This window comes from Ochlerotatus camptorhynchus, unplaced genomic scaffold (genome assembly GCF_037179485.1).
Source record: "Ochlerotatus camptorhynchus isolate MF236.1 unplaced genomic scaffold, CSIRO-AGI_Acam_v1.1 ptg000090l, whole genome shotgun sequence".
Classification (NCBI taxonomy): domain Eukaryota; kingdom Metazoa; phylum Arthropoda; class Insecta; order Diptera; family Culicidae; genus Ochlerotatus; species Ochlerotatus camptorhynchus.
Window position 1 is genome coordinate 1,493,848 of NW_027040580.1, and position 22,257 is coordinate 1,516,104.

The window sequence follows — 22,257 nt, forward strand, 5'->3', positions numbered from 1 at the left end:
AAAACGTTTGATACGCTTCAAAAAAACATTACTCAAGATCAAATTACTTTTGTATGAATAACAGTGTATTGCAATGCTATTATTCACATTGTTTTATTATCTAAATAATCAAGCTGCCAATTAGCTTTAGTACAGAACACAACAACTCTAGTAAAATATGTCGTTAAGCATATATGCATTAGCTGATCAAATCAGTTAGTAGAATCTTCAAAAGCTTTTAAGCTGCTAATTGTTCAACCATCAATGTTTATTGGAACAAAAGCAACTTTTTTGTTAGTAAAGTTATTTAATCAACTATTACTTCAGGCATAGATGTGCAGTGGAACAAAAGGATTTAATGAAATGGAAATATGTTTTATTAAAGTAATGATTCAACAAGTATATTATTCAACTAGGGAAGCAGTCATTAGGCTTCTCTTAGGCGTATGTGCTTATTTGATGCAACCAATTGTTCCTTGGGATGGTTCTTAACAACCCATTATTTGTAAAGTCCACTTCCAAAAAACCATACGACATAAGATTAAAACTTTATCATCACATAAACGTTCATGTAAAGTTCCATAACCATTCCAGTTAAAGTTTAGCAGGGATTATATACAATTTTTAACCATTTTCGGTAAGGTCAAGATATGGTTCGGGCGAGGGTTCGGGTTAATACGGGCGTGCAGATTAACGGGGTTCAAATTAAAAAGTGTTCAGATTTAAAACAGTTAGTTTACCGGGAGTTCACGGTGTAGGTGCATTTACCCTACACCGAAGACAACAAATCACTGGTAACTCTTCAATTTTCTTATACGAACGCTATGACACAGTTACAATCCCGTCATGTGCCGCTCAAAAGTAAATGCTTCGAACGAATTTGATATCAAAGATTACATCCTCAGAAGAAAGGTTTGTGTATTTGCTCATTTTTCTATGCGTTGCTTCCCCCTTCACTCAAGTGCAGTGCTATTGTATCTATCGCTTGGATTATGGCAAAGTTTCCAGTCTTTTTGTTATGATGTCTTCTCCTACACCCAGCAGTTTTATGTTCGAGTTGTAGTAAACGTCATTTTAACTGTTCGATTAAAGTGGTTAGTTAACCACTTCATTAGAGCAGTTAAAATGACGTTTACTACCACTCGAAATAAAACATTATTTTGAGACTTTTTCTTCTAGAACCACGAGAAAAGCAGCCAACACTTGTGCGTTTCATAAAAAATAGTAATTAGTTGGTCCAGTTTTGTGAAATCGCTAGTAGAAAGTCACGCCAAAACTGCTCGACAAAGTGGTCAATTGAGTGGACTTGATTCAATTTTGAGTTTGTCTGATCGACCGTGCAACTCCTTGTTGAATCGAGCAATCTGACCAAGAGCTGATGGTGCTTTGATGTTTTCATTTTCAACGCCAACAAACCATTCCAGTGCAAAAAGGATGGGCGAATTTCAGAAAATTTAGTCATTTTTACATATCAACATGCCGAAAAGTGAATGCAAGTTCTGCATTTTTTGCACTGGACACAATATTTGACATTTTTTGTCATCGTCTTTCGAGAATATTTCGGGAGCAAAACGCGTGAAGTCAAACCAGTTAAGTCAGTCGTCAGTAGCGATAGGAGTAAAACGAGTGAAAAGTATTTTTACTGCTGCGTGCGTGCAAAACACACAGCAAGGAATCGGGCGATAAAAGTAGTTTTTCGCCATTGCAAATCGTTATCAGGATACCAAACGCATTGTGAGCTGGTGGTGACCTCGGAAAAGGGACCTTCCGATACCCCTGATCGGCTAGTGCGCCGTTTCTAGTTGTCCCCCACCAGGTAAGATTCCTATGGGAGGCTCTCTCAGCATGGAACATTTTGTTTATTGAGCTATTTTTATGTAACTCTTTTCACCTCCCCGAATCGAAATAAGCAGAGTGTCTCGTGCATACCTGCTCTGGGGGGGTGTTCAATATTCGAACGGACGAGTGAAGTGACACGGCTGCGAGCTGCTATACGACGACGTCGATCGCGAGCATCGCGAGTGCGACCAAGTCAGCGTTGCCAGATGGTTTTCAAGCCTGTCGGTGTCATAGGTTTTAAAAAATCGGTATTTTCTATTTATAGTTTTTGCCGCGGAAATTTAAAATTTTGGGCTACGAACGGTCTTTTTAGGAAAGTCGGAAGAAATTTCCAAGGAATGTTTGAATCAGCTTCTGAAGGAAGTTGAGAAAACTTCCAGGAAAAGCTCTTCTGTACGAAGTTTGAAAAAAAGTGCTAAGGAAAAGTGGACTCTACACGATTGCTTTTAAGCAAACCCCACACGCATCAATATATTGACGCGAAGGGGAATTATTGACAATAATATTGATGATGTGAATTCAGAAATATTGTCAATCTCGATATATTGACGTCAATATAGCATGTATTGACAATACGATTATTGTCAATAAAAGCAATCGTGTAGGGTTCACTTTATTGATAATAATCGTATTGTCAATGCTTTCCTTATTGACGTCAATACATCGGTATTGACAATAATTCTGTATTCACATCATCAATATTATTGTCAATAATTCCCTTTCGCGTCAATATATTGATACGTGTGGGGTTCGCTAAACTCAAAAAAACATCCGAGGAACTTCCATGTAAAATATTGAGGCACTTCTGAAGTGAACCCTACACGATTGCTTTTATTGACAATAATCGTATTGTCAATACATGCTATATTGACGTCAATATATCGAGATTGACAATATTTCTGAATTCACATCATCAATATTATTGTCAATAATTCCCCTTCGCGTCAATATATTGATGCGTGTGGGGTTTGCTTGAGGAAAAACTAAATGACACATCCAGAGGAAGCCTGAAAGGTTTCGAAAATCGGAAAAAAAATCCCAGGAGGCAAATCAAAGTTAGCTCCCGTGGAGATATGAAAGTGATGATGATTGAAAATAATCCACGGAGTGGTATACGAGCGTAGAGTAACTTTCCATAATTACATATAATTATTATTCAAGGTTACGATCCAATCCCAACAGTAAGTATTGAAACCCCAGCTCTTTACCACCGACAAACCGGCATGGAACTTAAACTTAACTCTTGATCGAGAATCCATAACGGCCGATCCAAATGTGCAGAGATCCCATCTGTCAAAACCATAGAAATGTTTTATCTAGATAAAAATAATTTGTCCTAAATAGATTAGACACGAACCAACTCATAAATTTTGTACGCATGTTCGTGACTAGGATAAATATGTTCCGCGAACACGGCGGCAGATGTCAGTTTTGTGCTTTGATCAGAAATTTCTTTGTAATTTGTATGATCATTCATGCTGGTTTGTCGGCGTCTTTACGTTCGGGAGGAATTATTCGTAGACAACACTGATGGCTGTGCTGATGGTCTAGCTGATGGTGATTATTTCCTGGAATAAAATTACTATTAATCCGTGTAAATAATTGACTGTTGAAAAATATAATTCAATAAACGTGTTTTAATATGTGCAATTAATATTTATTTAATTGAAATGAGTATTTTTTCTCCCCCTGGCCATTTCAAAAGAATCTTATTATTTATTATTATTTCTTGCGTGAGTTGCGTGTCGCGTCTACCCTGGCCACGGCATAAAACGCTGAAATAGACAGTGAGCATGCATAAGGGCGTAAACGCGATGATCGATTCTCTTCGTCGATTTTCTCTTTTGTTAACTCGCTAGAATTAACGTTTCTCTGTGCCTTTGCTGTTGCTTTTGATAGCCAATGCAACCTGTTACAACTCTGCATTAAACAAATTCTAGAAAATTGTTTCGCTTAGCTGTCGAAATGCAAAGAGAAAATCGATGAAAGGAATCAATCATCGTGTATACGCCCTTATGCATGCTCACTGTCGAAATGCTCCTTAAACCTTAAAAAATGCTCCTTTACTGCGTAGCTATTTAGATTTACTGTCCTGTCTGTGTTGTTTAGTCAGATGAGTGAAGCGACGGGCAGGCTTCTAGAATGAGCTTGACACGTTTTGGTACGTTTTGATTTTTCTTAAAATAGTGGAAAACAAACTAGGAAAAATATATAATATTCAAAAAAATCAGTTTTTCTTTTCTGTAATTCCAAAAATATTTCTATTTCATAATTTTATTGCGCACATTGTAAGTGCGGAATCCCTTATAAAAGTGCGCTTTTACATTAAGTCATTTTTGTGTCTTCGGCGCACTTATTCCTTGATTCATAAACACACTTTTATTGGAGATTTCGTACTTTTGAAGAGTTAACCTACAAATGCAAAATACAATAAAATTTTGGTAAAAAAACAAAATCGTAAGGCCGTTCGCAATGCTAAGTTTCAAAATTGTTTCGAACTACTCAACAGTTCTAAAATTTGAAACTGTCAAAAATTAAACTGCAACACGATCAGCGCGACGTGCAGTTCCAAACGGAGTTTGGTATTTATCGCTACATATGTGTGCGTTTGCAGATTTTGTTTGCTTTGATGATTCGTAATCCAGTATCAGGTAACGAGTACGAACCACGAGAAGAGGTCCCGGACGATTCTGCTGTCGAAACATATAAAAAAATAAAGTATGATTATTCATGGAGATCGCTGATCACCTGATGGTATTTGAAATAATTTCTGAGCAACCTGATATCGTAGGTGAATATCTGAAGTGAATATTTTAAGTTGAAGATCTTCAGAATTATACTAAATAAACCTGAAGACATGAGAACATCCTGAGAAGTTTTTGGAGATCTCTGATCACCAGAAGCCTTTGGAATATTTTATGGTATCATGAGATAATATCAGGGAGATGTTATTGGAATTGTTGGATATTCGAGATCTTCATCAGAATAGTACCTGATCTCACTGAAGTCTAGAAAAAGTATTCAGAGAACATTAGAGACATCTTAAAACACATGGAATAATTTATTAGCTGCCTGGTATCATATGAGAGGATATCTGAGAGATGTGATTTAGATAGTTGAATATTTGAATATTTTTAGAATGATACCTGATCAACCCGAAGTTTTGAAAAAAATATCTAACGGACTTCATAGAGATCTTAGAACACCTTCAGATCATTAGAATAATTTCTGACTGCCTGGTATCATATGAGAGAATATCTTCTTGATGTAAAAGACGCAAGCGCTTTCATGAAATTCTATAAATTACTATGAAATTCTTAGAACTACGAGTCTGTTCCCCACGGATAGAAATCTCTTTATACCTTTTGGCAAAATTCTATTTCTGATTATTCATAAAATTAAAAGTCAATTAAAAAGCAGACGCCTTGCAAAAATTTAATGAATATCATGCGTCGAATGAAATGTATAAGCGGTTACACATACCTTTTATGCTGTCTTATAGGACCTATGTGATTTGTCTTATGGAATGTATAAGACTGATGTTTTGGCAAAAAGGTATAAGTGAAACACATGAATAAAATAATTGATTTTCGTTTCGTGCCCGATCTTTTTATGAAAAACCGCTCACTTCTTTGAAATTACCCAATCTTCAATGATACTTCCTGAAACTTTTCTAAAATACAATTTCCCTACAGTTTACTGTTCTCTATAAAGTTCTCCGATTTTTTGAGAAGGTCTTCGTTATTTAAATTAAGTTCTCCGAACTTCTATAAAATATCCTCAAACCTCTCAGAAGTTCCCAAAATTTCTGTAAATTACCAAATTTCTTTTGAATCTTCTCAACTTAAATGAATACATCAACAGAAATATGAAACAGAGTTCCATTCGTGTTTCAAACCCGCTCGGAAATAAAACCGAACAGTCGAGCAGTTGTGAATCTGGTGCAAAATAGTGCTCAAATAATGAAACTGCAACTCAGCATTGCGAGGGGTGCGTTTCTGTTCTAGTTTAAAATTGAAACAATCCATATAAAATACAGCAGCATCGCGAACGGCCTAAGGTCTGCTGGTTTTGCGGTATTTATACTAGACTTTTTTACCATAATGATGCAGAAAAAAAATGTTTGTGCACGTCAATTTTCTTAAAGGCCCACGCACATTAAATCCGGATCGGACGCGTTGCTGCAAAGTAACAGCTAAATCTATTGTCTAACTGTCAAATTTACGTCAAAGCAACGCAAACGGATCTAATGTGGGTGGCCCTTAAGAATCACAGGAAAAACTGGTTTTCTTTGAGTTTTGCCAACATTTCAAAGTAAACAGCTATCGATTTCTCGCAAATAAAAGTTCATCCCTCCAAATTAACAATGCTAGCTGGTAATCATCTCCCTTCTTGTGTCATTAATCTTCATGAGTAAGTTTTAATTCACGAGAAATCGACGGATAAAGTCATTGTTTATAAATACAATTACGCCCCTTTGAAATGTTGACACTGAAATGGCAAATTTTGCTGAGCTAAATTTAACCCTCGATTTAACCCGTGGTTAAAAGTGACATTTCGAAAGTTATTCTCTATGTTTGAAAATTCCCGTGTCGATCGACCGGTTTTCGAGCCACGGTTGTCAAAATTTAACTTCTTGTCTGTGCTCCAGTGCTCCCCGAGGTGCTCCCCTCACTACAGAAAACACGGGCTGTACAGTAAATCTGAGTAGCTACGCAGTAAATGAGCATTTTTCCAAGGTTTATGAACTGTTCACACTTCTGCTAGTACACTAGCACAGCCAGCTCAACCAACTAGCACGAATTTCAGTTGTTCCTGAAATATCATGCTGCTAGATGCTGACGCCCTTTTTACATTATGCTGACTATTTTTTAGTACAGAACTAGTACACTAGCGCTAGCAAAACAGCACAGATGTAAACACCACATTAATGAGCATACACTCAAAGATAAATAAAATAAAAAAAGCTTAAAAAGTATGCAGATTCCCGCTTCACCTTATTGGCAAATCAAAGTTGGCACTCGTGGAGAATAGAAGAACTATGAGAGTGATGATGGTTTCAAAATTTTACACGGTGAGGTATACGAGTGCAATCTTAAAATGCTTTTATTTTGCAAATGGAGCATTTTATTTAATTCTGGTTGATGCTATGTTAGTAGAAAACTTAAGGACTACTCAATAGACAAATAATACAGAAACATTAATTTATTTTCAGATTTTTAGGTGTACACATAGATTTGAGCTTTTCTACCACTGTAGCAGCAACCAGATTTAAATAAAATGTTCCATTTACAAAATAAAAGCATTTTAAGATTGCATTTGTATACTTCCCCGTGGAAAATTTTGAAACCATCATCACTGTTATAGTTCTTCTATTCTCCACGAGTGCCAACTTTGATTTGCCAATTGAGTCCGGAGCCATGATTACTTCGGTAGTTAGCAGATTCGAAATAATCTTTCCAGTATTAATTTTTTTTCTTTTTCAATACTGATGTACAATCAAAAAAGATTAAAATTCAATCAAAAATTATTAAAATATAATCAAAAATGATTAAAGTTTATTCAAAAAAAGATAATCTACAATCTAATCAATCATGATTAAACTGGGATTAATATCAGATGCTTATTTTTTAGAAAGAGAGGATTAATTTTTAATCATTCGATATGATTAAACTGAATTTAATGTCAAATTGATTAAATTTCAACCAAAATGGGAATAGTTCAATTTATCAGTGTATCGTTTCCAATATACAAAAACCATTTTCACATTATTCAATTTTCTATTTGCATGCAATTGCGATTCATTATTTTCTCTGCGCTTCTGGCAGCACTGGTCCATGGACAGTCTAGTCAGGCAGCCATCATCAGTGCCAGTAGCCAGAGTCGGAAAAGGCAAAAGCGAATGGTGGAGATTGAAGTTGAACGAGATTGTTTCTTATTAATTTTATCGCTAGTCAACTGGTGCGTGGATTGCTAAAATTAATGTTTTTTCGTCAGTTTTCCTCCAGTGGTGTTAATCAATCTGTTAATCGTGCTGTTTGTTCTCGTTTCAGATTGAAATAAAAAACGAAAAGACGAGATAGTGTCCAATTTGGTGCGTTTTTTCGCTGGTGGCAAGAAGAAGAGAAGAACAGCAGGAAGAAAAAGAAGCAAGAGTAAAATTTTCTGCAGCAGCTGTACTCACACATACAGAGTAGAATAATTCAGTGAAACATCGCCATTACACAATACATCGAAATACCGTAGGTAGATCGGCGTGTGTGGATTTTTAATAATAGCAGCAGGGCGGACGTGTTGTGTTCTCCAGGAGAGTTCGTCGAGGTGTCATTTCGTAGTTATCCGCCACACAAATTGAAAGGTCGAAAGCAGCGATGCATATAAACAATCCGGATGCGTTGAAGACGTGGCTGACGGAGGTCCTGGAACCTCTGTGTGACGCAGATCCGGGAGCATTGGCTCGGTACGTGTTGGCGCTGCTTAAAAAAGACAAACCCGAAAAAGATCTGCGGGACTGCATGAAAGAACAGCTGGATGTTTTTCTCGCTCACGAAACGGAACCATTCTTGGAACGGTTATTCAGATCGATCAAAAGTGAGGATTATATCAAAATAGTGCAAGCCAAAGAGGCAGCAGCAGCAGCTGCAGCGGCAGCGATAGCCGTAGTAGAAGCTGCGGCTGCGGTGCAACAGCAAAATACCAGCTCCATTGGAACGGCACAGTCACAGCCGTCGGCAACCCCTGATGATACAAACAACAGCAGTTCCAAAGTTCGTATCAAAAGAGAATTCACACCACCTCTGCACGAAAACAACAATAGCAACGGTAAATCATCAAAAGATGCATCGGCTGGAATTGTTTCCTCCGGGGAAAAATCTTCGGTCACTTCCAGTACCAACAATAACAACAGTGTAGTGCACGAAATCGGCAATGAACTATCAAGTAGTGCCAACAGTGGAGCAATTCCGACACCGGCCGCCAACAACAATCTAGTTTCCAGTCAGAATTCATCTAATGCTAGCGGCAAAATTCCGATCAAAAGTTCCAATAACAAGGACGAACATGTAAGTATCCAGTAAACGCAGTTTTTTTCCCGTCTATAGTGGGGTGACCAAACGGCGCCTATGTGCTTCCCATTGCACCTAAATTACACGTTGCACGTCGCATCGTCGTCGTCGTCGTTTGTTTGTCTATATTTATCACTGCGCTCTTACTACTGGTAGTGGGTAGGCTGAATCTAGAAAGAAGCCACAACATGAGCAGCACACTATATTGACGGTGACGTCATTGAATGTTCTCGATCATTGTTCCCCCTGTTTTCAGGGGAGGGGGTGAGAGAGAGGTGAGGTACAATTGGTACGGTTTTTATTTGCCCTTAATCGGTAGATTAATTGTCTCTGCGAGACCGTTTGTGCATTCGGAGTTGAGAGTCATCCGTAGAAGGCACCCACATTATTGCCCTGTAGTCGGCGCGTTGTCGTTGGTTTGGTTTTGATAAACGCCCAGGCTAAATAATTGGATCAAAATGGAAGTTAGCATTTATTTAGTATCAGTTTTTGGACGATTTTCAAAAGTTTTTAACTCTTCGATTACCGGAGTAAAATCACTTTTTTTTCTTCAATTTTGTAATATCTTCGGCTATTGTCAACGGATTTCTGATGTTTTTATCTTGTTGGCAAAGTTAGTTTGTGGGAGCGTTTGTTATTTTTTTTGTTGAAATTAATTTTTTGTCGAGACGGTACTAGGTAGACAAGCCGTTTTAGCTAATTAAAACTAATTTATTCCTTCTTGCATATTTTTCCCTGAAAGCTTATAAAAATATCTAGTAGAATGCAACATAGTCGGATTTTACTTGCATTACTGAAAGAGTAGGTAGGGTAAATGCTGGCTTCGGCACCTGTTTTCAGCAACCACAATTTAAACGTTAAACCACCGAAACAGTTTGCTGAAAGTATTTAAAGATCTTAGTCTTTCAGCTTCACTCTGATTACATTTTAACGACTGAGCAATCTTGTTATGCCAGAATCATAAAATATACGTTCTTCAAAATGCGGGGTATTTCGAGTTGCCGATAATAGAACAGCTGTTTAACACGCAGTTCAAGTGGAAAGGTTGCCGAAGAAAAAGAGGCTGCCGACAATAGTCACACTCTCGTGAGAAGTTTGGAGCGTCGTAAAAACGTTTTAAACCCGTTTTGGACAATTCTGTCGATTGGAATAAATAGAATAGCTAGCATCAGATAAATACAAACAAACGAAAACGTCATGTGTTCGTGACGCTGACAAATTGCTAATAGAAGTGCGGACGCTGCTTAGATTGAAGATAATATTTAAATTCCTCTACCTAATGTCCTCTGGAAAATTATGTTAAAAACTAATAATCTGGATTTATAGACTGATAAAAACAGGTAGAGTGATTAACATATTAATAAAAGTTGAGGAAATAACCCTTCCAACGGTATAAAAAGCATAAGAAATCGGATAAATGGAATCCGCGGTTCGGTTTGGTGCTCGAAAAGTTAATAATCCAGTATTGTGGTTTCTCGCGTAACATTTGAAAAGAACCTATCCTCGTTGATCGATTCTCTTCATCGACTTTCTCTTTGGTTTACCACGGCAACATAAACGAATTTCTCGCTAAGCTCACTGCACAGTTCGACAGAAGATGACGTTAGCTTGCGCCTGAATCAACACGCTGAATGGGAAATTCGGTTCTATAACATTGCCCAGAATGCACCATTCCCCAGAATGAACCATTCCCCAGAATGAACCATTCCCCAGAAAAGTATGACATGTATTAGATTGACTATTTTTGTTTATTATAGTCACTCCTGGAATCTTCTTTCGCGTGTATAAAAAGAATAGAAAAACTTCTTAATGGTTCAAGGCGTTTTCCTTTCTTTGAAAATATAAGAAAAGGAAATAATTAATTCTTTGGATAAACGATAAAGAAGGGAATATTCCCTTCTTTGAATATATAAAAGAGAAAATAATTAATTCTTTGGATGTATGATAAAGCAGGGAATATTCCCTTCTTTTAATTTTTTTTTCCTTTGGTTTGTTTTTTCCGTCGATCTTGTTTTCCGTGCTGAGCACCAATGCTACCGACGCGCCAGGAAAGCAGCTCCTACACCTGGACCCTACCTATCGACCCATCAACTCATGAACCGGGGATTAACGGCTTTTCTTCCCTTCCGAAGGAAGGCGTGATCAGAGATGTTATGCCTCAGAACATCCCGGCGGCGCCGACTGGGATTGAACCCAGGCCTGCTGGGGTGAGAGGTAAGCACGCTTACCACTACACCACCGGCGCCGTTATTCCCTTCTTTTAATATATAAGGAAAATATATAATCAATAGCTTTTCGCAAGGGATTCGGGGTAATGACCATTTGGGATAATGTGAACTCAAATCCATAGACGAGTGCACGGATAGATTTGAGTTCACTCACTCGACAAAAAGTGACACAACAGCGGGGCCCTGTTTACTAAAAATGAACACATGAATAATACTCGCGTAACATTTGAAACAAGCCTATCAACTTAATACTTTCGAGTATTAAAGTAAAAGTAACTGTTTTAGTTTTACTTCATGATTAAGTTAAAAGTGCTTATCAATGAGAATAGAATTGTATCCAAAACAGTAGTGTTAGGGGAAAACTTATTTTCAAGTACTTTCTATGTCAATTTTGAGTTCTTTCGTTTCTCCGTGTAAGCTCGAGAACAAAGGGGTAAAAAGTAAACATATGGAAGAGGATTAACCAGCTGGTTTGGAACAAAGGAGTCAAAAGTAAACATCAGAAGAAATGCCATGGAAACCAAGCGTTATCATATAATATGTTCCAAGGTGGGATTGGTGAAAGCGAAATTTGAGAACGACGAAATTAAAATCACTCCAGTATAAATGAAGAAAAACTTCGCAATAAATGAGTCAATTAATTAGTTTATTTGCCATCGATTGTTTTATTGTTTTTTTGTTTTTATGAAACGACTCGCAACTGCTCACAAGTGTAGGTGGGCGTTGATCAAATTTGCATTTTTGCAGATAATCCTAAATAGGACCTAGATTATTTAATGCATTTTCGAAAAATTCAAATGCAGTTTTTTTCGACGCATCATTTCAGATTGCAAAAAGCTCGCGTCATTCTTCTCTTTTTTATTATACACTAAATGAAGCGAGCTGTTTTGCAATCTAAAATGATGCATCGAAAAAAAATGCTTTTGAATTTTTCGAAAATGCATCAGAGTAAATTGAACCTCACAGCGGTTCTACTAACTTCCGAAAAAACTGCAGAAACCTTTTAAGAAGTTCCTAGAATTTCGGAGAACTACACCGTTGTCAAGAGAACTTCAGAAATATGTTTGGAGGCGAACCAGTCTCAGGCTGAAAGCCTCATTAATAAAGATAAATCAATCACTCAATCAATCAGAAATATAGAGAACTTGAGGACAACTGTGGACACTTTTATACCTCGTTCTCATTACGCTCTATATCACGTGATATAAAGAGATGATATCGATATCAAGTTGAGGTGTTCACATTACGGTGACTTGATATGGTTTATCATTTATGACAGTGAGAAACTTTGTTATTGTTTGCATGTGCAGCATCAGGGATTTGTGTTTGCTGTGGAAACCTATCCTGACGGCGTTATCGGGTGGAAGCTTTCAGAGCGTACGAAGCCAGTACCGAGGAGATCCGTATACTTTTGACCAATGAGTGTCGGAATATTTGCTGCAGCCTGACCAGTTTCATATCATACAAATGGAAAGCTGTTCAACGCTGCATTTTCAACCGTCGTTGCGTCGATTTTGCAGGCTACACAGACAGCCAGAGCAAGGTAAAGAAAGCCCACATGGACATTCTTTAAATGCGGATCTTTTTAGTATCATCGAACGTCTGAGGCGGAAACAATATGCGCAGCGCTCAGCACCACGCAGTTGGATTACGCTCGCGAGGAATCTCTTATTCACTGACTTTCACCTTGATGTTGATGACTTCCCATCGGTAGAGCTTCTTGATTTCCTCCTACTGTACCTGGGCAGTCGACACAAAACGGCGTCCGTTTTGGTGACGGGACGTTTTGGTTGGGTACCGGAGAAAATCGTTGATTTGCTACATTTTTTTTTGTTCGACGGGCACACTCCGAAGGCGACCACCACCGTGAAACCTTCCATTAGTTGGCGACAGTTGAATGGAGCCAATCCGATGGTATTGATTGCGGAAGAACTTCGTCTCGGGTAGGTGGGTCAGGAGATTTAGAATGGTTGCTTGAAACTGCCAGTTCTGGATCAACAATAGAAAAGGACCTATCAGTATTTGTAAACAAACAGTTTCCTCAAAAAGCGAAGACCGCCCACGCAAACCAATACCATCATCAAATAGGAAAAAGTTTCCTCTACACAATGATGGTGTTGGTTTGCGTGAGAGGCCTTCGTTTTGTGAGGAAAGAGCTTTAGACGGTTTGTTTACAAATGCTGATGGACCCTTTTCTATTGTTCATCCAGAGTCTTTTCCAAATGTTTTTATTGACTCGACGGAAAAGTGACATTTTAAGCCAACAAATAGCGACCAGCTGTTTCGTGGCCTGGTTGCCAGTCACTGCTTTTCAGGATTTTATCAAGTAGACAACAGAGCTATATCAAGAACTATTCATGTTATAGATTGACAGTTCGTTTGTATGGGATATCACGTAATATAGAACATGATGGGCCTTATTACGGGTGTCACTACACGGTGATAAGGAAGTGAATTTCAGAATAAGAGCCGTGATTGCCGTGCAATTCAAATAGGAATCACTTCACCGTGACGACAAGTGACAAGTTTTCACCGTGAAGTGACATCCGTAATAAGCCCCCTATTGTCGTGAGTTTAGAAACATGCAGGAACGTCATGGTGTGCTGGAAAAAAAAACACCGAGAACCCTTAAGCTGTTCAGAGAATTTATTAAAATTAGAGAAATTTTTCAGGAACTTCACATATAACCAGAGAATTTCAGGGAAGTTCTGCGAGAGGTGTTCTGCGAGAATTCCATTTATTTCAGTGTAGAACCGAGATCTTCAATAGAACTGAGAGCTTCAGGAAATCTCCGAGAACATCAAGATAGATCAGCGATTTAGAGAATCAAGGAAATTGCAGAAACCTTAGGGGCTGTTCATAAACTACGTAGACAGTTAAGAGAGGGGGGGGGGTTGACAATTATCCTTGGTCCATACAAATTTAAAACATTTGTATGGACAATTGTCTACGCAGGGGGAGGGGGGGATCAAGAATCCCAAAAAAACTGTCTACGTAGTTTATGAACAGGCCCTTAAAGAAATTTCGAGAAAATCAGGAAAATTCTGGAAACTTCAGCAAAACTCAGAGAGAATTTCTTGAACGCAATAAAATCTATAAGAACATCCGGAAAATGTGAGAGTATTTTAAGGGTGTTATATGTGATTATATTATGGAAATTTCTAGAACTTCATAAAATTGCGAAAGTGTAGCCAAGTTGATTACCGATGGAAATTGACAAGATGTTCAATGAAAAATGCTTTAACTTGCGTTATGAAAAATACTTTTTCTGATGTAAACAATCGGTTTGGTTGACGTTTCCTCTCGAACTCGAGACTGGCGCCCTCTACATTGGTGGTGCATTGAATAAGCCTAATAACTTAGGGAAGTTTGCAGCGACTTTCAAGAAGTTCCGTTGACTTTTGGGATATTCCGAGAATTCTATGATTGATCTGAAAACTTCAGAAGTGTCAGGGAATTATGACTATAGGGGAAATGCAGGTAATATCGGCCTACATGTCCCTAATTTGGGCCCATACATAAATTCAGCAATCGACTAAATTTTCAATAGCGGCCAAAAATATCCATTAGTACCGTCCTAATGACTCGTTCATCTAGATAAAATTGATAAATAGCAGACTTTTAGCGATGGGCCCAAATTAGGGACATGTAGGCCGACATTACCTACATTTCCCCTATATAAGAAAATTTGCAAAAAAAAAAAAAGAACTTCAGCATAGACAATTTCAAGGATGTCCAGATTAGTTCAGGGAAAATTTGTGATTTACGGCAGAGTACCGTGAGTTTATAAAATTCAAGGAAAATTTCAGTGGCGTCGCGTCCACATGTGCAACCTGTGTACGACACAGGTGTAAATAATTAAAAAAAAAATGCGTTTAGATTTTTATAGATTTTATGGCCACATTATAGCTGTACTTCTTTACTCCAGACCACAAGACACCATGAATAAACTGTTTTATAGTGTGGCTCAATTGAATCTTCGACCTTGGTTTGCTTCAAAAAGAATTAAATTCAGTTCGGATGGTCTGCCTAATGCCTAATGTATTGATTTCTAAGCATGTCGATATCACTACCATGACAAAACTCGTTAAATAGTGTACCTAAAGCGAGCTTTTTTGGGTGGCGGGTGGCTAGTTTGTGAATGGTCAAATGCCTGATGTAAGCCAGGCAGACCTTCTATCACCTCTTGAAACATACCACAAATTTTCCACAATACATGGCGGTTTGCACCACTAGTTGTAATTGAAACTTTCAGCAGTCACGCGTCAAACGGGAGCAACACGGAAACAGCAGTCTGGTACGCTTTGGACGTGTATCATACTTGCAGACCGGTATGAATGTCTGAGTTTAAATTAGAAGAACATTTGTGATGTATGGGTGCCTAAAGTTAGAGTCGGTGTATAATGAGTCACGCCAAGAGTGAAGCCAAGTCTACCTATTGAACTGTCAAACCGGCTACCTATCGAGCAAAGTAAACAAACATTACGATGCTATGAAAGGTCCACGAAAGGTATTGCAATAAAATATAAAATATAATCGAAGAAATTATCATAAATACGCAGTGAGCATTAGCTTGTCATGGGATACGTTTAGTAATGACCAGTAATGAGAATTTCTACTATTTTTTGTTAAGATAATTTGACAAAATCACTGATATAATGATTTACTACAGCCGCTATTTTTATTTATGGCTAGAAGTCATTTGAAGTTGATGTAGAAGTCCTCTGTTGCCAAGTGAAAGGAAAGAGAATCTTTCGAAAACCGTGATGCGAGTTAAACTGTTTTTCTCTTGGCGTGACTCATTATACACCGACTCTACCTAAAGTGTGCATTTCTTGCTGTGCACTTGGATATCTGATTGCAGGCAAAGAGAGTAATGGAGAAAGAGAGCGCAAAAGCTCGCTCTCACCCTCTTGTCAGTTCGACAGTGAACATGCATAAGGGCCTATACGCGATGATCGATTCTCTTCGTCGATTTTCTCTTTTGTTAATAACTCGTTAGATTTAACGTTTCTCGGTGCGTTTGCTGTTGCTTTTGATAGCCAATACAACCTGTTACTACTCTGCATTGAACAAATTCTAGAAAATTGTTTCGCTTAGCTGTAGCAATGCAAAGAGAAAATCGATGAAAAGCACTGTCGAGTTGTAAATCACTCAATCAAATCTCTCTGATGGTTGCGCCGGTGCGCCTGTCCACACTTATGAGCGTCCATGGTCCATTCTGATAGTGTTGTTCTGATGAATAAAGAGTTGATTAATTCAAGTTTGCTACCCAGGGGACTTCATGAATTTTCTCTTGATTTTGACTCTGATTTGTATCAAAAATGTTTTCGGAAGTGTTTGACGGATATTCTTCATTACGCTTCAGTCGAAAGAAAACTCTTCGACTTCCTTGTGATAAAAACGAGAATTAGTTAAGTTTTGCAATTCCTCCTACTTCGGTTAACGCAAAAAGGGCCATACAAGTTTTGTTTACACAAGATGATAGGCCCTTCAAATGTTACGTTAGGTAGTGATTAATATAGTAATAGAGAATATGTCCTTCGAATTGTTTATTTATTTATTTCGTCAACCAACGTAGACTAGTACAACTAATACAGTTTTGTTTTCTTAAATATATATTTATATAAAAAAAAGTAGTGTCAGCTTTCTTGTCTTTTCTTTTATGAGTTGTTATTTCTTATGGAATAAAAATATTGCTTTAGTTTATGCCGAGACATTGTAAAGTCAATGGTTTCGCAGTGTTTATTGTAAGAGGCCATCATGCGGTTTAATGGCCCATATTTTGCATAATTTGTGCGATGATGTTTTATGGCAAATAAATTTCGATTTCGGAGTTGCCGAGTGGGTGCATGGAAATTTAATTTTGATAAAAGTTCTGTTGAGTCAATTCGCTGCGAAACGATATCATTTACAAATGAAACAATTGCATATTCACGACGCTATTCATGGAGCATTGAAAAAACAAAAAAACAAAAACTAATATGTAGTGGAAAACTATGACGAACAAAGTTTGGTGCACAGGTAAACAAATGAGGCACGCGACGCCTCTGGAAAATTTATTAATTAATAAAATTTATTTCAGTAAAATTGTGGGTTCTTATAATAATATACAGAAATGCAGAGCAGTCAACTTTAAGGAAATTCAAAAATCTGGCAGTTTTAATAACATCAGGAAAGTCTCGACTATTGAAGAAGATTATGAATTAGTGTCGATAATTTAAGGGCATTTCCATGAACTTCAGAAAAAAAACCCGAAGAGGGCGACTCTATCTGCGATGTAGGTAATATTTTGTTTTACTGTGGTTAGCTGCGTGCACGCCGAGTAGATAGAAAGAAAATTGATGACGATTCTGAAGATTTCCTGCAAAAAGATGATACGCGATGCAAGTAGATGTGAAAAATGATAGAAGATTTTTCGAAGATTCATTCGCTAGTGTGAGATTTTTTGAGCATTTAGATTTGAGATTTAGATGTGTCGCCCCCCTCGGAGAACATTAACATTAGAGAAATTACATAAATTAAAAAAAAAAGTTACGAGAACTTCAGCGAATTGTTAAAGATTTAGAGAAGATCAATGGTCGTTAGAAAATTTAAGGAAACTTAAGGAAGTTTAAAATTTTGATTAGAAGTATTGTGAGCATCAGGCTAGTTTCTCATACTTCAAAAGAACTTCAAGGCAGTTTCATTAACTTCAGGAAAATTTTGGGAACCCTGACATAGTTATGAAGACCTCAGAATAGTCCATAGATATCTCATGAAAATCCACTTGAAATGTTCTTCAGTTCCTTGCATTCTCTCGAAACTATCATGGAATTATTCTAACACTAAGCAACAATATTAACCGCACCTTGTTTCCATTCTATCTCTTTTCCAGAGCAAAGAAAGTCGCAACCGTGGCCGCCGGATATCGAACCGTTCCCGGTCCCGGTCCCGTTCACGTTCCTTCGAACGATCGCGCGAATCTCGTCGATCCCGCTCACGTGATCGTGGACCCCTCCGAGGTGAATCCAACCGGGACAAGGCGAACCGTCAGTACCGTAGTAACAAATCGCCGCTTGGCCGTGGTGGTGAATCGTTCCGTAATCGGTACGACCGTAAGAACCATGGCTATGAAAACCGACGTGGAGGAGGAAGCGGCGGTGGTGGCGGCGGTGGTAACTCCGGCGGTGGTAGTTCGGGAGCAAGTGGGGGCGGTGCTAGCCGCACGGTAAACAGAAGTCAGTCCGGAAGTCGATCACCTTCGCCGGTGGTTGATCGTAGAAAAATGGCAAGATCCGAATCGCCGGTTACGGCGGCTGCGGCGGCGGCGGCATCGGCTGCCGTGCCTGCTCCTGTGATGGATCACACACCCAGTGCTGAACCAGGGCCTTTGAATGCGAAAAGGCAGCGCTGCAGGGATTTCGACGAGAAGGGCTACTGTATGCGAGGTGAAACGTGTCCATGGGATCACGGCGTAGATCCGGTGGTTTTGGAAGATATCAACAATCCTGCACTGATTACGATCCAATCAGCAGCCCAGATGCGAACGGGACCGATCCATCCAGAGTACAGTCCGGACGCACCGGAACTGTGGAACAGACCACCGAATTTCCCTCCTGGACGTCCTTCGATTGCACAGAGGCTGGGAAACATTGCCGGAGTTCCCGGGTTTGGACCGCGAGGTGCGTTGAGTGGGTCTTTTCGAGGTGTGGCACCTGGTTTCCCCACCGGTTTTCCAGGTAATCCCATCGGAGCCACTCCGTTGCAAAGAGAGCTAATTTCTGTTCCTGTTGTTGATGCGAATAAAGGTGGAGACGTTTCGGCTCAACAACCCAAGCGCAGGTTCGAACCAGAGGATGCCGTTGCGGTCGCTGATGCCCATATGAAGCGAAAGATCCCAATGAATAACCGATTAGGTCCACGAGTGACTGGTCACCCGGCTGGCAATGGAGGCATTGTCAACCCACAGCATAACTGTTCTTTAGAGTTGAGGAAAATTCCGCGTGGTTTGAATGCAATTGCTCATCTGAATAACCACTTCTCCAAGTTTGGAAAGATTGTCAACATTCAAATTAGCTATGACGGAGATCCAGAAGCGGCCATAGTGACATTCTCAACGCACGCCGAAGCAAACGTGGCTTACCGAAGCACCGAAGCAGTGCTGAACAATCGTTTCATTAAAGTATTCTGGCATTCGTCGCCGGTCGGTGGAGATCAGCCTGCAATTACACCAGGCGCAAAGACAGAGCATTCACTGCGTAGATCATACCCGAATCAGTACAGCATCAATAACAACTTGAACATCTCATCGGCTGCAACAACACCTACATCCGCAGCCCCAACTGTTTCCAAGGATGGAACACCAATTGCTGCCGCTATCACTTCTGCAGCAACTTCCATGGCAAGTGGTGGCGAGAATGTAGCCCCTACTAACACGGTAGTAGCCACTCATTTAACCACCGCTACAAAACTGATCAACACGACTACCACCCCGATCGTTACGGCTAATCAACTCCGTATGAAGCATGCTGCTAAGATCAATCACGCCAAGTCCGATCTTATGAGGAAGACTCAGGAAATTACTCAAGGACTACGCAAGCGAAAGTACGACCTTTTGCAGGGCTACCTGAAGGAACTGCGAACGTTGGTGATGATGGTCGAAAAGTTCGAAGCGCATGATCCAAGCCGTGCCAAGCTGCTCTCCTCGATCAAAGAACTGGAAGGTAAGATCGACAAACTGAAGGCGGAAATTGCCAGTGATCAGTCTCAAATCGTGGCTCAAGTAGCTCCCAAACGCAAGACTAAGGAACAACACGAGAAAGAGATCCTGGATGCGGAGTTGGAGCTGATTGCCCAAGAACAACGTACTCATCGAGTTCCGGGATCAGGAAATGCTCCTACCCCGGTAGTGGTCAGTGGTGCAGCCCCTGTCAGCAAACCTCAGTTGTATGGTCCGCAAGGTGTTCGCGCGGTTCGAGCTACCAATCGAGTTGCTCCACTTGGTTCGACCAGCGTTGACCGACGTCCAACTACGATCGCCATAACTGGATTTTCCCTGGAAGATGCCGATGCCCTGCTTGGACATTTCAAGCATTTCGGAGAGATTACCAAGCATCAGCTGGAAGAAACGGTGCCATCGCTGTCGATCACTTACTCGATTCGCCAGAATGCGGAGAAGGCGCTTGTTCGCGGAAAGATGTTCCGGGACATAACCCTGCAGATTGGGTGGGCTGTGATCAACAACACTAACATCAAAAACAACGCAACCCCAGTGGGAGCTCAAGTTGTTACAACAGAAAGCAAGGAAAAAGCTTCCCCGGTTGAGAATGCTTCCGAAGCGGACGGATTGAGTAAGGTCGCAGCAGATACCGCTGAAAAGATGGATGAGGCAGTTGGTGAAAATGCTGGCACTGTTGTTGGGGCGGAAACCACCTCCTCAGCTGCATCGATGGACACGCTGAACGAAACGGCCTCTATGGAAGAAACTTCCGAAGTACAGTTGGTCGAAGAGGAGGAAGAGGAAGAGGACATGGAATCGGAGGACCGTTCCTGGCGCCGTTGATAATCGCTACCGTGGCCATCACTTGTGGGAGAATCAGTAGCAGAGACAGAAAGCAGTTAACTGAATTGAAATATTAACTTTTATTTCACTTTTGTCATTACCGTTTAAGTGGATTTTGTTCTCTTCGAATGTAGCAAGTAAGAATTCTCCACTAAGAAAAGTGTTTTTTTTTTTTTGTTATTTACCTTTGTAGTCGAATGTTTTGTGACGTTTGGAATTGTTAGATCTGTCGAACGGAATTTCGATTCTCAGAGCTGAGATCATTATTCGATCAGGAATGTTTCCCAACCCACATTGAACTACAAACATTAGGTTAGATTGTATTGTTCAAAGTCCGTTAATTGAAACCCATTTTTAAGCAGATAACTTATTAAGTCATGTGACTGTTCGAACAGAACCAAAATTATTAACTATGAAAGTTTTATTTCGATAATGGGCACGCTTCGAACCGCGCGGATTCTAGCGGCTTTCAAACTACAAACAAAACGATGATAGTTTTATCGAGAAAAGTCTAGTAATTAACTATTAATTAATTATCAAAATAAAAAAATAAAATCTATACACACACCTATAGATGAAAAAGCTATAAGATAATACAAGAAACAAATAATAAACATAAGGTGTACATACAGTGATTTGTAATCCTAGAACAACCTAACGAAGGAAGGGAAAATTAATTTAATATATTCAAAACACAAAGAAACAAGCGATTAGGACCTTGAAGAAATTATTTAAACCTTAACCAACGTGGAAGGATTGAGCGCCATCGTCCCCATCCGGATGTCATCACACAGAGAGGGCCGACCTGTTCGAGCTGGCTGTAAATCTTCTTGCGAGCGTGCTGGCAACCCTTGACTCTGGACCATCGAATTTTGTTTTCTTCTGTGTTCTTCTGTTTCTTGTATTTCTTACAGACGAGATAACTGCAGCACACAGCACGCACCTTGTGTGGTTCGACTCGGCGACGTGGCTGCAGATAGTAGCTGCTGCAAGCTCATCAGTACCTAAAACTGTCGTAGTTGATAAGAACATAAAAAGCTGTTATCAATGATGTAGAAATGTAAGAGATAGGACACTTGGCTCGGACAGAGACCATAAAAAAGAATTAACGAACTCTGAACAAAAAAAAAAATACTATGCCGAAAAAAGAATGCAAAAAAAAGAAAGCAAAAAACAAATTACTCAAAAAAAAAACGATGGTAAAACAGAGTAAAACTTGCACGGTCGGCACATTAACAAGAAGGTTTACGAGTGATAATGAAAAAAATAAAGTTGATTTCAAAAGATGAAACATTGCGAAAACTCGTACACAGAGTCCAAGATAGCTATAAACATAAAAGCTTGTGTTTTTATTACCTTTCCGCCCACGTGTGAGTGATTGTTGATGTGTGGTCCACCTTGATCTATAGATGGGTTGTTATATGAGGAACGAAAGTCTCCCTTTCCGTAACATGATTTCTTCCCTTATCACATTTTCTTCTGGTGATTCCTTGTAGCCCCTTTTTCGGATTACTCTTCGCAATTCCGCAAATCAAAATATTTAAGCATTTGTGAGTGCACGTCCTAGCTGAAACTGCTACCTTCTTCTATAAACCCCGTAAAT

The 22,257-nt window shown here is 39.4% G+C and overlaps 1 protein-coding gene across 3 annotated transcripts; it reads left to right on the forward strand.

The window, feature by feature from the left end:
- The first annotated feature begins 1,567 nt into the window (after positions 1-1,567).
- Positions 1,568-21,993, forward strand: swm (Zinc finger protein swm). Of its 3 annotated transcripts, XM_065218596.1 has the most exons (4): positions 1,568-1,795; positions 7,872-8,879; positions 17,988-18,831; positions 18,901-21,993. In XM_065218596.1, the coding sequence occupies exons 2-4, from the start codon at positions 8,190-8,192 to the stop codon at positions 20,652-20,654; spliced, it is 3,288 nt and encodes a 1,095-aa protein (XP_065074668.1). In that variant the 5' UTR covers positions 1,568-1,795; positions 7,872-8,189; the 3' UTR covers positions 20,655-21,993. The 3 variants fall into 3 exon arrangements, with proteins under 3 accessions (XP_065074668.1, XP_065074666.1, XP_065074667.1); XM_065218594.1 differs by having other exon boundaries at positions 1,569-1,795; positions 17,988-21,993; XM_065218595.1 differs by lacking the exon at positions 1,568-1,795 and adding an exon at positions 7,682-7,779 and having other exon boundaries at positions 17,988-21,993.
- Positions 21,994-22,257: the final 264 nt, after the last annotated feature.